The sequence below is a fragment of the Doryrhamphus excisus genome, chromosome 15 (assembly GCF_030265055.1).
Source record: "Doryrhamphus excisus isolate RoL2022-K1 chromosome 15, RoL_Dexc_1.0, whole genome shotgun sequence".
Classification (NCBI taxonomy): Eukaryota; Metazoa; Chordata; class Actinopteri; order Syngnathiformes; family Syngnathidae; genus Doryrhamphus; species Doryrhamphus excisus.
Window position 1 is genome coordinate 1,967,792 of NC_080480.1, and position 14,555 is coordinate 1,982,346.

A 14,555-nucleotide genomic window follows, 5' to 3' on the forward strand; every position below is an offset into this window, starting at 1 on the left:
AAATGAAATTAAAATAATCATAATAATCAGCTATAGAAATATTTACATTTCTTAAAAATTAATAAAATGGAGAAATAAAAAGGGTCTTGAGACACATGCTAACTCGCAAACTAGAGAGCTAGCGACCTCAACGGTAGCCTTCAAGTTATTTCCTTTCAACTTAAATAGCCAAAAACTTACCACTTCCACACGGATAGGGAGGATAACTATTAACAGTTATTTTGACCTTTAATATGAACATTAATCAAGGCGGGGGCCTCAAACTCGTGTCCTGTGGACCACATTTGGCCCGCGGGCCGCCTGTTTGAGACCCCTGCTGTAAATAAACATGTTTTAAGTGTTTTTAATGCAGCGTGTGCATGGGCCAAGGAGATCGAGAGCTTGGTGAACTTGCTTACCTATAGCGTAAAAACTTACCACTTCCACACAGATAGGGAGGATAACTATTAACAGTTATTTAACCTTAAACATGAACATTAATCAAACGTAATAATTTTTTTCCGGGTACATGATACCAACTTTGTCCGCTGCATCATCCCCAATCACGAGAAAAGAGTAAGTCGCAAGCTTATGTCCGTCGTGTTCGATGCCCAATTCATTCATTCATTCATTTTCTACCGCTTTTTCCTCACGAGGGTCGCGGGGGGTGCTGGAGCCTATCCCAGCTGTCTTCTTAGGGCGAGAGGCGGGTTACACCCTGGACTGGTGGCCAGCCAATCACAGGGCACATATATTCAAACAACCATTCACACTCACATTTATACCTATGGACAATTTGGAGTCGCTAATTAACCTAGCATGTTTTTGGAATGTGGGAGGAAACCGGAGTACCCGGAGAAAACCCATGCATGCACGGGGAGAACATGCAAACTCCACACAGAGATGACCGAGGGTGGGGAAAGACAAAATAAGAAGCCAAAAAGTTACCACTTCCACACAAAATAGGAGGAAAACTCATTCATTCATTCATTTTCTCCCGCTTATCCTCACAAGGGTCGTGGGGGGTGCTGGAGCCTATCCCAGCTGTCTTCTTCAGGCGAAAGGCGGGGTACACCCTGGACTAGTGGCCAGCCAATCACAGGACACATATATTCAAACAACCATTCACACTCACATTCATACCTATGGACAATTTGGAGTCGCTAATTAACCTAGCATGTTTTTTTTGGAATGTGGGAGGAAACCGGAGTACCCGGAGAAAACCCACGCATGCACGGGGAGAACATGCAAACTCCACACAGAGATGCCCGAGGGTGGAATTGAACCCTGGTCTCCTAGCTGTGAGGTCTGCGCTCTAACCACTAGACCGCCGTGCCGCCCATGCCCAATTAAATTGCACCATAATAGGACTCATTTTGCAGCAGTGCCGTTTTAGAATTCTAAATGTTCCTCAGGCTGGGAAACTGGATCCCCACCTGGTTCTGGACCAGCTGAGATGTAACGGTGTCTTGGAAGGCATCAGAATCTGCAGACAGGGCTTCCCCAACCGCATCGTCTTCCAGGAGTTCAGACAGAGGTCATTGACAAAAACCAAAGTGAAAGTTTAAAAGAACGGAAGATAAATGCATCTGTTCCTCTCCGTGCAGGTATGAGATCCTCACTCCTAACGCCATCCCCAAGGGCTTCATGGATGGCAAGCAGGCCTGCGAGAGAATGGTTAGAAAATCTGACCGTCGTTAGTCGTCATTAGCTCTTAATTAGGTTCTCATTGTATGAAATTATTCTCTCTTTTTGCAGATTCAAGCCCTGGAGCTTGACAACAACCTGTTCCGTATCGGCCAGAGTAAAATCTTCTTCAGGGCCGGAGTGCTGGCCCACCTGGAGGAGGAGAGGGACCTGAAGATCACGGACATCATTATTTACTTCCAGGCTGTGTGTCGCGGCTATCTGGCACGCAAGTATGGAGACTGCTCTCTTTGCAATTATTATACGGGTCTATTATATATCATTTGTAAAATTAATTTCGTGTCATTTTATGTTGTTTGTTTATTTTCTGTTTTCTGTATAGCGCATAACGCCGCTGAGGGTAACAGCATGGGTTCAATTAAATAAAAATAATTAAATGAAATATAATAAAATAATGAAATTATTTAAATTATTATTAATAATAATGTATAATAATTAATACTAATTATTATTTATTATTATTAAAATTATTTTATTATTCAAATGACATTTAAAATAATCACATTAAAATTATTAATTAAGATAATGAAATAAAAAGCTATAAAGATATTTAAATTTCTTAAAATAAAAATGTATCAAATGGATAAAATAAAACTAAAAACTATTTTCTAGAAATAGAAATATACATAAAAAAATAAAATGTATTACAAAAATATAGCAATTTAAAAAGCTTTAACTTATAAAAGAGACATTGACGAATAAAAAGCTATAAAGATATTTAAATTTCATAAAATAAAAATGTATCAAATGGATAAAATAAAACTAAAAACTATTTCCTAGAAATAGAAATATACATTAAAAAAATAAAATGTATTACAAAAATATAGCAATTTAAAAAGCGTATACTTATAAGTAATAAAATAATGAAATTAGTTAAATTATTATTAATAACAATATAATAATTAATAATTATTATTATTATTTATTGTTATTAAAATTATTGTATTATTTAAATGAAATTAAAATAATCACATTAAAATTATTAAGATAATGAAATAAAAAGATATTTAAATTTCTTAAAATAAAACAGTTAAATGAAAATTATTAAATTAAATGTAATAAAATAATGAAATTAGTTAAATTATTATTAATAACAATATAATAATTAATAATAATAATAATTATTATTTATTATTATTAAAATTATTGTATTATTTAAATGAAATTAAAATAATCACATTACAATTATTAAGATAATGAAATAAAAAGATATTTAAATTTCTTAAAATAAAAATGTATCAAATGGATAAAATAAAACTAAAAACTATTTTCTAGAAATAGAAGTATACATTAAAAAAATAAAATGTATTACAAAAATATAGCAATTTAAAAAGCTTATACTTATAAAAGAGATATTGAAGTGGCACCTTTTGATAAATGATATATCATTTCTAAAATTAATTTCATGTCATTTTATGTGGTTTGTTTATTTTCTATTTTCTGTATAGCGCATAACGCTGCCGAGGGTAACAATGCTAGTTGCTCAAGACGCTGAACAGCAGGGGTTCAATTAAATACAAATTATTAAAAATGAAATTAAAATAATAACAATAATCAGCTATAGAAATATTTAAATTTCTTAAAAATTAAATTAATTAAATTGATAAATTTAAAAAAATCAAAAAATGGAAATATACATTTAAAAAAATAAAATGTATTACAAAAATATAGCAATTTAAAAAGCTTTAACTTATAATTAATAAAAGAGACATTGAAGTGTCACCTTTTCTCTCAGAGCTTTTGCCAAGAAGCAGCAGCAGCTGAGCGCGCTGAAGGTCCTCCAAAGAAACTGTGCCGCGTACTTGAAGCTGCGTCACTGGCAGTGGTGGAGACTCTTCACCAAGGTGTGTGTCCTTGCCCGTCGGAATGCTGCTGGAATGCCCGCCGTGGTCCAACACCGATGTGTGATATGACGGGAATTCCAAGTGTCTGTTCATCTCCAAAATACAGGTGAAGCCCCTGCTGCAGGTGACCAGGCAAGAGGAGGAGATGCAGGCTAAAGACGAGGAGCTGGTGAAGGTGAAGGAAAAGCAAACAAAGGTGGAGGGACAGCTGGTGGAGATGGAGCGAAAACACCAGCAGGTCAGGACTCGGAAGTGTTTAAGAACGTGTCCTTGTTCTTTTTATCTCAACTCGTGTTTCTTCTGTCCAGCTCGCGGAGGAGAAAAGCATCCTCGCGGAGCAGCTGCAGGCCGAGACCGAGCTGTTTGCCGAGGCCGAGGAGATGAGAGCTCGCCTGGCTACCAAGAAGCAGGAGCTGGAGGAGATCCTTCACGACCTGGAGTCTCGGCTGGAGGAGGAAGAGGAGCGGGCCCAGGGAATGATGAACGAGAAGAAGAAGATGCAGTCTCACATCCAGGACCTGGAGGAACAGCTGGACGAGGAGGAGGCTGCGAGGCAGAAGCTGCAGCTTGAGAAGGTGACGGCTGAGGCCAAGATGAAGAAATATGAAGAGGATATTTTGCTCCTGGAGGACCAGAACTCTAAATCTGTCAAGGTAAGAAGAAAGCGTTGAAGGTTCAAGTTCCTTCCCTTGCAAGGTAACGTTTAAAGAAGATAGCGGAGACGAAGCCATCTCTCCATGTCTGTGTTTAGGAAAAGAAACTGATGGAGGATCGAATCGGCGAGATGACTCTGATGCTCGCCGAGGAGGAGGAGAAGGCCAAGAACCTGGGAAAGGTCAAGAACAAGCAGGAGATCATGATGGTCGACTTGGAGGGTAAAACTTTGTCAAACTTTGACACTGAAATGCGACATTCGAGTCGCCTAACATCTCCGCCGTCCAAATCCAGAGAGGCTGAAGAAGGAGGAGAAGACCCGTCAGGAGCTGGAGAAGGCTAAGAGGAAGCTGGACGGAGAGACGTCCGACTTCCAGGACCAGATCACGGAGCTCCAGACCCAGATAGAGGAGGTTAAAGGTCAACTGGTCAAGAAAGAAGAGGAGCAGCAGTTGCTTCAAGCCAGGTAGACCATCCAAGGAGCTAAGGGGGGGTCCGGGGGGGTTAATAGTGAGTCACTGAGATTTTTACAGCATGATGGGGGTGACATCAGTGGTGCGCTCATCACAGCCACGACTGCTTTAAGATGGAGTCTCACCTGCTCCTTTGTAGGCCGCGTTTTATTGGACCGCCAGCCAGGCTTCTAATCCGTGTCGACCACAACAAGGTGTATTTACTCGCCCCGTTCCCACCTCACCATGTTGGAATGTTTTTAAGCTGCCGGTGGTCGGCGGGGATGTAATCAGTCTGGTATTAATAAGTCCGGGTACCAAAGGTGCCGATGGGCGGGGGGTAAAGTTTAAAGACCGAAGTACTCCTAATAAAAAGACTGGAGTATTACAGGATGCAGGAACATCTCATCAGTTGCGTGCCCTCACCAATCTCGGCTTTTTAAGTGGGCTTTGTCACCTCATCACCTTGGGGAGGATGCGTCAGAAGGGTTTGGAGGCAAATCTGTCATCACAAAGGAATGGCACGTCTTAGGCGGTAGTTTGTCAAATGCTGCCATCTAGTGGTCAGACAGCAGAACAACGATAAATACTTGGCTCAAAATATGAATAATGATTGTACAGGGATATCTTGTTCCAGTATAATACAGGGGTCTTAAAAAAAAAATCATATCTGAGTCGTGTAGAGAAACAAATAATTGTTTATCAAATCTGCAGCAACATATTAATTTTTAAAAAAATTATATTATAACAAAAATAATATAGACATATTGAATATATATATTTTTAATTATATTATAATAAAAATAATATATATATTTATTATATTATAATAAATTTATATTTATATTTTTTAATATAATTTTTAAAAATGAATATGTTGCTGCAGATTTGATAAATAATAATTTATTTCTCTACATGACGCTTATGCAGTCACTCATATATCATTTTTTCCCTTAATAAATAAATATATATATATATATTCAATATGTATATATTATTTTTATTATAATATAATTTAAAAAAATGAATATGTTGCTGCAGATTTGATAAATAATAATTTATTTCTCTACATGATGCTTATGCAGTCACTCATATATCATTTTTTTCCTTAATATATATATATATATTTTCAATATGTATATATTATTTTTATTATAATATAATTTAAAAAAATGAATATGTTGCTGCAGATTTGATAAATAATATTTTTTCTCTCTACATGACGCTTATGCAGTCAGTCATATATCATTTTTTTCCTTAATATATATATATTTTTTCAATATGTATATATTATTTTTATTATAATATAATTAAAAAAATGAATATGTTGCTGCAGATTTGATAAATAATAATTTTTTTCTCTACATGACGCTTATGCAGTCACTCATATATCATTTTTTTCCTTAATGTATATATATATATAGATATATATATATATATTCAATATGTATATATTATTTTATTATAATATAATTTTTAAAAATGAATATGTTGCTGCAGATTTGATAAATAATAATTTATTTCTCTACATGACGCTTATGCAGTCACTCATATATCATTTTTTTTTCTTAATACACCCTGTATTATACTGGAATATATTCAATATTAAATATACACATGCAAAAATATCACAAAAATATTCAGTATTTGCAAGAATGCCTTTTTATCGCTGATGAACGTCATTCTTCACGCTGAGAAAGTGTAACATCTCATTAAAATTGTATTTCCATGACTTCCATGAGAAGCCACCTTTGCAGTCTGAGGTTCCTTTGCTTGATGATTAACAGGGGGGAAGATGAGATCACCCACAAGAACAACGCTCTGAAGCAAGTGCGGGAGTTGCAGGCCCAGCTGTCCGAGCTCCAGGAGGACATGGAGTCGGAGAAACAGGCCAGGAACAAGGCTGAGAAGCTGAAAAGGGACCTGAGTGAAGAGCTGGAGGCGCTGAAGACCGAACTGGAGGACACTCTCGATACAACCGCCGCCCAGCAGGAGCTGAGGTATCGCTGACTGCAGCTGACCTTCAGGAATCAGGAAGGTTCACACTCTTCTGTCCTTCCTAGAACCAAGCGAGAGCAGGAAGTTGCAGAACTGAAGAAGGCCATTGAGGACGAGACTAAAAACCACGAGGCTCAGATCCAGGAGATGCGCCAGAGGCACGGCACTGCTTTAGAAGAGCTGTCCGAGCAGCTGGAGCAGGCCAAGAGGGTGAGCCACCTCCAGAGAACACCTATCAGGTCTCCAGAGACAAGTGTTAGATGATGTGCTGCTCTGCCTAGTTCAAAGCCAATCTGGAGAAGACCAAGCAGAGCCAGGAGAGCGCCAACAAGGAACTGGTGGGTGAGGTCAAGAACCTTCAGCAGGCCAAGACGGAGTCCGAGCACAAGAGGAAGAAACTGGAGGCTCAGCTGCAGGAAGTCACGGCCAGAGTCACGGAGGGGGAGCGCAGCAAGGGGGAGCTGGCCGAGCGTTCTCATAAACTTCAGGTGATGTAACCACGTTTGCTTTCAGTCTTGTTTTTAACCAACGGCGTTCTTTACATTTCATTTCTACTTTGGACCACGGGACAATGACAAAAACAAACCAAGCAAACCACCCGGAAATTTGGACAAGTAATAAATTAGAGCTGAATTAAATCAATAATAAACAATAAATAATACATAATAAAACCCTTGTGAGGACAAGCGGTAGAAAAAGAATGAATGAAATAATAAATAATAAATAATAAATAATAAATAATAAATAATAAATAATAAATAATAAATAATAAATAATAAATAATAAATAATAAATAATAAATAATAAATTCAGTATGTCATCAAATTTGGAACATTTTTGAAAGTTTAATACTCCAAACTGGTGGAATTTCTACATTGTGCCACATAATAATAAATAATAAATAATAAATAATAAATAATAAATAATAAATAATAAATAATAAATAATAAATAATAAATAATAAATAATAAATAATAAATAATAAATAATAAATAAAAATAATAAATAATAAATTCAGTATCTCATCAAATTTTGAACATTTTTGAAAGTTCAATACTCCAAACTGGCTGAATTTCTACATTGTGCCACATAATAATAAATAATAAATAATAAATAATAAATAATAAATAATAAATAATAAATAATAAATAATAAATAATAAATAATAAATAATAAATAATAAATAATAAATAATAAATTCAGTATCTCATCAAATTTGGAACATTTTTGAAAGTTCAATACTCCAAACTGGCTGAATTTCTACATTGTGCCACAGAATAATAAATAATTAATAATTAATATTAATAATTAATAAAACCCTTGTGGTAGAAAATGAATTAAATAATAAATAATCATTCATTCATTTTCTACCGCTTTTTCCTCACTTCGGGCGAGAGGCGGGGTACACCCTGGACTGGTGGCCAGCCAATCACAGGGCACATATAGACAAACAACCATTCACACTCACATTCATACCTATGGACAATTTGGAGTCGCTAATTAACCTAGCATGTTTTTTTTGGAATGTGGGAGGAAACCGGAGTACCCGGAGAAAACCCACGCATGCACGGGGAGAACATGCAAACTCCACACAGAGATGGCCGAGGGTGGAATCGAACCCTGGTCTCCTAGCTCTGAGGTCTATGCGCTGACTACTCGACTTTATTTTTGACTTAATAACTTCATTTTGCGTGGATTTCCATTTTTGGTTCCCCTGATCAGTCCCATTATCAGTCCCGTTAATATGAGGGGGGGTAAAAGGGGGGGTAAACAGTGTAGTTGACTTAGCAACCATGTCCCCCGTACAGACGGAGTTGGACAATGTGTCAGCCATGCTGGAAGACGCAGAGAGAAAAGGCATCAAGATGACGAAAGACGTGGCCGGCCTGGAAAGCCAACTCCAGGACACCCAGGTTCTCCTCGTCTCCCACAAGACCTCATCCCCTCATCACCTGTTTGGCGTTTGGCTGACTGACTATTTCCATGCAGGAGCTCCTCCAGGAGGAGACCCGTCAGAAACTGAACCTCAGCAGCCGCATGCGGCAGCTGGAGGAGGAGAAGAACGCCCTCCAGGAGCAGCAAGAGGAGGACGAGGTGGCTCGCAAAAACCTGGACAAACAGTTGCTGACCTTGCAAGCTCAGGTAGGTCAGATGGCCACGCCCACGTGGAGACGTCTCTCCATCTGTTTGAGTCAGGCTTCCATTTTTTTGTCTGTAGCTCTCGGAGAGCAAGAAGAAGTTAGACGATGACGTAGGAACCATAGATTGCCTGGAGGAGGCGAAGAAGAAGCTTCAGAAGGACATGGAGCTGTCATGCCAGCGTCTGGAGGAGAAGACCATCGCTTTTGAGAAGATGGAGAAGACAAAGACGCGTCTGCAGCAGGAGCTGGATGATCTGACGGTTGACTTGGACCACCAGAGGCAGATTGTGTCCAACCTGGAGAAGAAACAGAAGAAGTTTGACCAGGTGAGATGAATCCACACGAAATACACGCTTCTGATTTTAACGATGGAATGTTCTTCTCTGTAGATGCTGGCCGAGGAGAAGAACATCTCAGCTCGCTACGCGGAAGAGCGTGACCGGGCCGAAGCTGAGGCCAGAGAGAAGGAGACCAAAGCTCTGTCCATGACCAGAGCGCTGGACGAAGCTCTGGAGGCCAAAGAGGAGCTTGAGAGGGTCAACAAGCAGCTCCGTGCCGAAATGGAAGATCTGATGAACTCCAAGGATGACGTGGGCAAGAACGTGAGCATCCTGAGATTGTCAGAGCTTGGTTGTTCCACCGATGGTACTCGAGTGACATCTTCTGCTTTGGGCTGAAGGTTCACGAGCTGGAGAAGTCCAAGCGCACTCTGGAGCAGCAGCTTGAGGAGATGAAGACTCAGCTCGAGGAGCTGGAGGATGAGCTGCAGGCCACGGAGGACGCCAAGCTGCGTCTGGAGGTCAACATGCAAGCCATGAAGGCCCAGTACGAGCGAGACCTTCAGGGCCGCGACGACCAGAACGACGAGAAGAAGCGAGCGCTGATTAAGCAGGTGCTGCATCACATCCTGACGTTCCCACCTCGGCGCATGGTAGTCATTCGGCCCCGCCCACAGGTGCGAGAGATGGAGGCGGAGCTGGAGGACGAGAGGAAGCAGAAGGCCTTGGCCGTCGCCGCTAAGAAGAAGCTGGAGATGGATTTGAAGGACGTGGAGGGTCAGATCGAAGGAGCCAGCAAAGCCCGAGATGAAGCCATCAAACAGCTACGCAAGTTGCAGGTACGAGAACCGCTCAGGTGAAGGCTTCAGGCACCATCTCGCTTACCTTTCTTCTCCAGGCCCAAATGAAGGACTACCAGAGGGAACTAGAAGATGCCAGGGCTTCCAGAGATGATATTTTCGCCCTGTCTAAGGAGAACGAGAAGAAACTCAAAAGCCTCGAGGCCGAGATTGTGCAGCTCCACGAGGTCGAGAACTGTCTTCTCAATCTTCATGTCTCAGCTGAAGATATTCCTAACTTTTTTTTTGCGAACTTCTTGCAGGACCTGGCGGCATCAGAGAGAGGTCGACGCCACGCCGAGCAAGAACGAGATGAGCTCCAAGATGAAATCTCAAACAGCACATCTGGAAAGTTAGTTACTCGTCAGATGATCTCCTCATACGTTTCTTTGCAAAGAACATCAGGAGCCAGGAGTTAGAACCTTCTCCTGACAGCCGTCACGTTTCTGGTGTTGCAGGTCGGCTCTTATGGACGAGAAGAGGAGACTGGAGGCTCGGATTGCTCAGCTGGAGGAGGAGCTAGAAGAGGAACAGGGGAACATGGAGCTCCTCAACGACCGCTTCAGGAAGAGCACTATGCAGGTGCGGTGTGATGTTCCATCTCCTTCACTCCCGTACACTTTGTCTCCTCACACGCGGTTCTCCTCTCAGGTGGACACGCTGACCGCCGAGCTGAGCGCGGAGCGCAGCACGGGCCAGAAGTGCGAGAACGCCCGTCAGCAGTTGGAGCGCCAAAACAAGGAGCTGCGGGCCAAGCTGGGCGAGCTGGAAGGTTCGGTGAAAAGCCGCTTCAAGGCCTCCATCGCCGCCCTGGAGGCCAAGATAGCGCAGCTGGAGGAGCAGCTGGAGCAGGAGGCCAAGTGAGGAACGGAAACGACGATGGAAAATGGAAAATCCCACCCTGAGCACGTTCCTTCAACCTTCCTTCTTCGTTCTTCTCTCAAAAGGGAGCGAGCTGCTGCCAACAAGCTGGTTAGAAGAACCGAGAAGAAGCTGAAGGAGATCTGCATGCAGGTGGAGGACGAACGCCGCCACGCGGACCAGTTTAAAGAACAAGTACGCTTCCTCGGATTTTGCTTCCATCACGAAAACGTTCTTTTACATTTTTTTGATGGTTGAAGGAAAATAAATTTCTGGGGATCACAATAGATAAAAAATATGACTCCATGTCCTCCTCATATTATAAATATACAACATAAGTTTACCAGAAATATTACAATATTGGAACAAAGCTAAATTTGTTCTACCATATCTTACTTATTGTGTGGAAATATTGGCTAATAACTATAAAAGCAATCTTCACTCTTCACTAAATGTACTGCAAAAAAGGCCAGTAAGGATAATTCATTATGCCGCCTACAGAGAACATACTAACTCCTTATTTCTAAAATCACAAATACTTCAACTTGCTGATATAGTTCATCTTCAAACAGCTAAAAAATAATGCATAGGGCTAAAAATAACCAATTTTTAAAATAATGATGAAAAAATGAAAAAATTAAATAAAATTAAAATAAATTAAAATTATATTAGGAAAGCAGGAAGTGAACAAATGTAACAGTTACTGATTGTAAAAGTACCAGATGGAGGGGTAGGATTTAATAATTATTTTTTAAAATTAATAAATTTTTAATAAAAAAAAAACTATATTAGGAAAGCAGGAAGTGAACAAATGTAACAGTTACTGATTGTAAAAGTACCAGATGGAGGGGTAGGATTTAATAAGCTTTGCTTCTTCCTACTCCTTTTGGACATGTGGAACTGGGAACTTATTATGGGATGCATTCAATTGTAATCTGATGCATGTTCAAATGGAATTAAACCATTACCATTACCATTACCATTACTGTTGTCTGTTTGTGTGTGCTAAGGTGGAAAAGGCAAACTCGCGTATGAAGCAGCTGAAGCGCCAGCTGGAGGAAGCCGAAGAGGAATCCACGAGAGCCAACGCGTCGCGCAGGAAGCTGCAGAGAGAGCTGGATGACGCCACGGAAGCCAGCGAGGGTCTCAGCCGTGAGGTCCACACGCTAAAGAACCGCCTAAGGTACTCAAAACTGTCTCACATTCGATCAATGAAGAAGGTGTGTCCGATACTTGACTTACGTAAATGTCGCCGCCCACTTCCTGTTGTAGGCGCGGCGGCCCCATCAGCTTTTCCTCCAGTCGCTCCGGAAGACGTCAGCTGCAAGTGGAGGGAACGTCACTGGACCTCCTGTCTGACGACGAGCTGGAAAACAAGGTGACGGACAACAACGCCAACGAGACCCCGCCGCCGCTGCCGCCGCCGCCGCCGCCGCCGCCGCCGCCTCAGCAAGAATAACGGCCTTAACTTCCAACGCCATCGGCAGAAATACGACACCAGCGCTCGCGATCCCAGACCTTCTCTTTTTCCCAAGAAGCTTTGCCTTACCTAGACCACATTCATCCCATCCCGAAATCCCACTGCGTTCCTTCGCCATAAGTTATTGTAGACGACCGCCTTTCCCGTGTACGGGAATTACATAACTCATACAAACATGTCTGCCTTCAACATACTGCAGTTATCGCGCTTTTATGTACTTTCTTTTGTGCCTTCTTTCAAGTACTATGATTTTTGTCAAGGTGTACTTTAATAAAAAGTTACTTACTGTATGTAATGATATTTAGTTATGAGCTGCTATTGTTTGCTTCAATGCTGTGCGAGCGATGTATCTCGTTTGTCTCGTGTTCGGTCCATTCTCCATTTTCTTGCAAGAGCTCAGTACTTCTACAAACTAAAAATGGCCGACAGCGACTGGTTTTTGTAACATTTATTTTCATAGCTTATTTCAACGCAAGAAAATTGAATGTGCTTGTTTTACCAGAACATTAACAAAATGATGGTATCCACAACTCCTGTTTTCTATTAAAACATCAACAACAAAAAAAACTTGTCTGTGTATTTTGTATTTTAGAATGTATTTCTTTCTTGTGTATCTCACATGCTGTATATCACGTGACAGATATATATATATGTATATCACTGCATGTTTTCTTTCCAACCAGTTTCTACACCAGGTAATTTAATTGGCAGGGTTAATCAGGGTTAATCATTAAAATCACCTGCTTTAGAAGACCCGTCGTGTTTCCGCCTTCCATGGCAATAAGTACTGAAAACATGGCTCAATGGCGCCCTCATGTGGTCGATTAGGGCGTTGTTGGCCCGTGACAGAAGCGCTGTCACGACAGAATGCTACAGTTTAGCATTCCTTTAAAATCATTACCTTATCCAAGACAAGGAAAGTCATCTAATTCGACAAAAGACTTAAAAATAAACAAAGTTTAACTTGTATTTGTGTGAATATAGACCTTTATTTTTTAAACTAGTACTGATCGCAAATCAGTCGATGCAAAGAAGGGAGCGATGGAACTTCCGGTAAACTTCCGGTAAAAGTCTTTCATTATAATTTGTTGGAGCAGAAAAAACGGGCTTTCGGAAGGGCTAAATCGGGAACCTGCCGCCACGGGGAAGTGGTTAGCACGCAGCGAGCAATAAGCAAGAAGATGTGGGTACGATTCCCACTAAGGCATATCCGTTTGAATGTTCTCGTGTGCTGTGGTTTCCTCCCATGATACAAATCAGTGCGTGTTTTTTTCAAGTCCTTTAAATTGCAGTTTTCTGATGTGGAATGAAGTGGAAACCTCCCACACGCTCATCGGGGGTCCCGGAAGGACCCATAAATGCAAAAAAAGACAAATTTTTTCAGGTGCCGATTTTTGGAAAAAACGTAAGGGGTTAACCTTGGTTTTTTTTTTTTCAAAAAATATTTTTTCAACTCCTTTAAATTGCAGTTTTCTGGTGTGGAATGAAGTGGAAACCTCCCACACGCTCATCGTGGGGCCCGGAAGGACCCATAAATGCAAAAAAAGACACATTTTTTCAGGTGTCGATTTTTGGAAAAAACGTAAGGGGTTAACCTTGGTTATTTTTTTCAAAAAAATTTTTTTCAACTCCTTTAAATTGCAGTTTTCTGATGTGGAATGAAGTGGAAACCTCCCACACGCTCATCGGGGGGCCCGGAAGGACCCATAAATGCAAAAAAAGACAAATTTTTTCAGGTGTCGATTTTTGGAAAAAACGTAAGGGGTTAACCTTGGTTTTTTTTTCAAACTTTTTTTTTTCAAGTCCTTTAAATTGCAGTTTTCTGATGTGGAATGAAGTGGAAACCTCCCACATGCTCATCGGGGGTCCCGGAAGGACCCATAAATGCAAAAAAAAGACAACTTTTTTCAGGTGTCGATTTTTGGAAAAAACGTAAGGGGTTAGCCTTGGTTTTTTTTTTCAACTTTTTTTTTCAACTCCTTTAAATTGCAGTTTTCTGATGTGGAATGAAGTGGAAACCTCCCACACGCTCATCGGGGGTCCCGGAAGGACCCATAAATGCAAAAAAAGACAAATTTTTTCAGGTGTCGATTTTTGGAAAAAACGTAAGGGGTTAACCTTGGTTTTTTTTTTCAAAAATAATTTTTTCAACTCCTTTAAATTGCAGTTTTCTGATGTGGAATGAAGTGGAAACCTCCCACACGCTCATCGTGGGGCCCGGAAGGACCCATAAATGCAAAAAAAGACACATTTTTTCAGGTGTCGATTTTTGGAAAAAACGTAAGGGGTTAACCTTGGTTTTTTTTTTCAAAAAATTTTTTT

General features: G+C 40.4%; 1 protein-coding gene across 3 annotated transcripts in view; it reads left to right on the forward strand.

Annotated features, from left to right (window-relative positions):
• LOC131102729 (myosin-10) overlaps positions 1 to 12,784 on the forward strand; it is a 57,792-nt gene extending 45,008 nt beyond the window's left edge. For all 3 annotated transcript variants that reach the window (XM_058048224.1, XM_058048226.1, XM_058048225.1), the window contains 24 exons: positions 1,395 to 1,516; positions 1,587 to 1,656; positions 1,738 to 1,898; positions 3,422 to 3,530; positions 3,637 to 3,768; positions 3,839 to 4,183; positions 4,282 to 4,405; positions 4,479 to 4,650; positions 6,424 to 6,636; positions 6,700 to 6,844; positions 6,916 to 7,122; positions 8,443 to 8,547; positions 8,624 to 8,776; positions 8,853 to 9,101; positions 9,165 to 9,377; positions 9,455 to 9,667; positions 9,731 to 9,892; positions 9,952 to 10,080; positions 10,156 to 10,244; positions 10,351 to 10,474; positions 10,544 to 10,752; positions 10,840 to 10,948; positions 11,764 to 11,936; positions 12,026 to 12,784. In XM_058048224.1, coding sequence (XP_057904207.1) covers positions 1,395 to 1,516; positions 1,587 to 1,656; positions 1,738 to 1,898; positions 3,422 to 3,530; positions 3,637 to 3,768; positions 3,839 to 4,183; positions 4,282 to 4,405; positions 4,479 to 4,650; positions 6,424 to 6,636; positions 6,700 to 6,844; positions 6,916 to 7,122; positions 8,443 to 8,547; positions 8,624 to 8,776; positions 8,853 to 9,101; positions 9,165 to 9,377; positions 9,455 to 9,667; positions 9,731 to 9,892; positions 9,952 to 10,080; positions 10,156 to 10,244; positions 10,351 to 10,474; positions 10,544 to 10,752; positions 10,840 to 10,948; positions 11,764 to 11,936; positions 12,026 to 12,212 — 3,915 coding nt within the window. In that variant the 3' untranslated portion in view covers positions 12,213 to 12,784. The remainder of the gene's footprint in view (positions 1 to 1,394; positions 1,517 to 1,586; positions 1,657 to 1,737; positions 1,899 to 3,421; positions 3,531 to 3,636; positions 3,769 to 3,838; positions 4,184 to 4,281; positions 4,406 to 4,478; positions 4,651 to 6,423; positions 6,637 to 6,699; positions 6,845 to 6,915; positions 7,123 to 8,442; positions 8,548 to 8,623; positions 8,777 to 8,852; positions 9,102 to 9,164; positions 9,378 to 9,454; positions 9,668 to 9,730; positions 9,893 to 9,951; positions 10,081 to 10,155; positions 10,245 to 10,350; positions 10,475 to 10,543; positions 10,753 to 10,839; positions 10,949 to 11,763; positions 11,937 to 12,025) is intronic.
• The last annotated feature ends 1,771 nt before the right edge of the window (positions 12,785 to 14,555 follow it).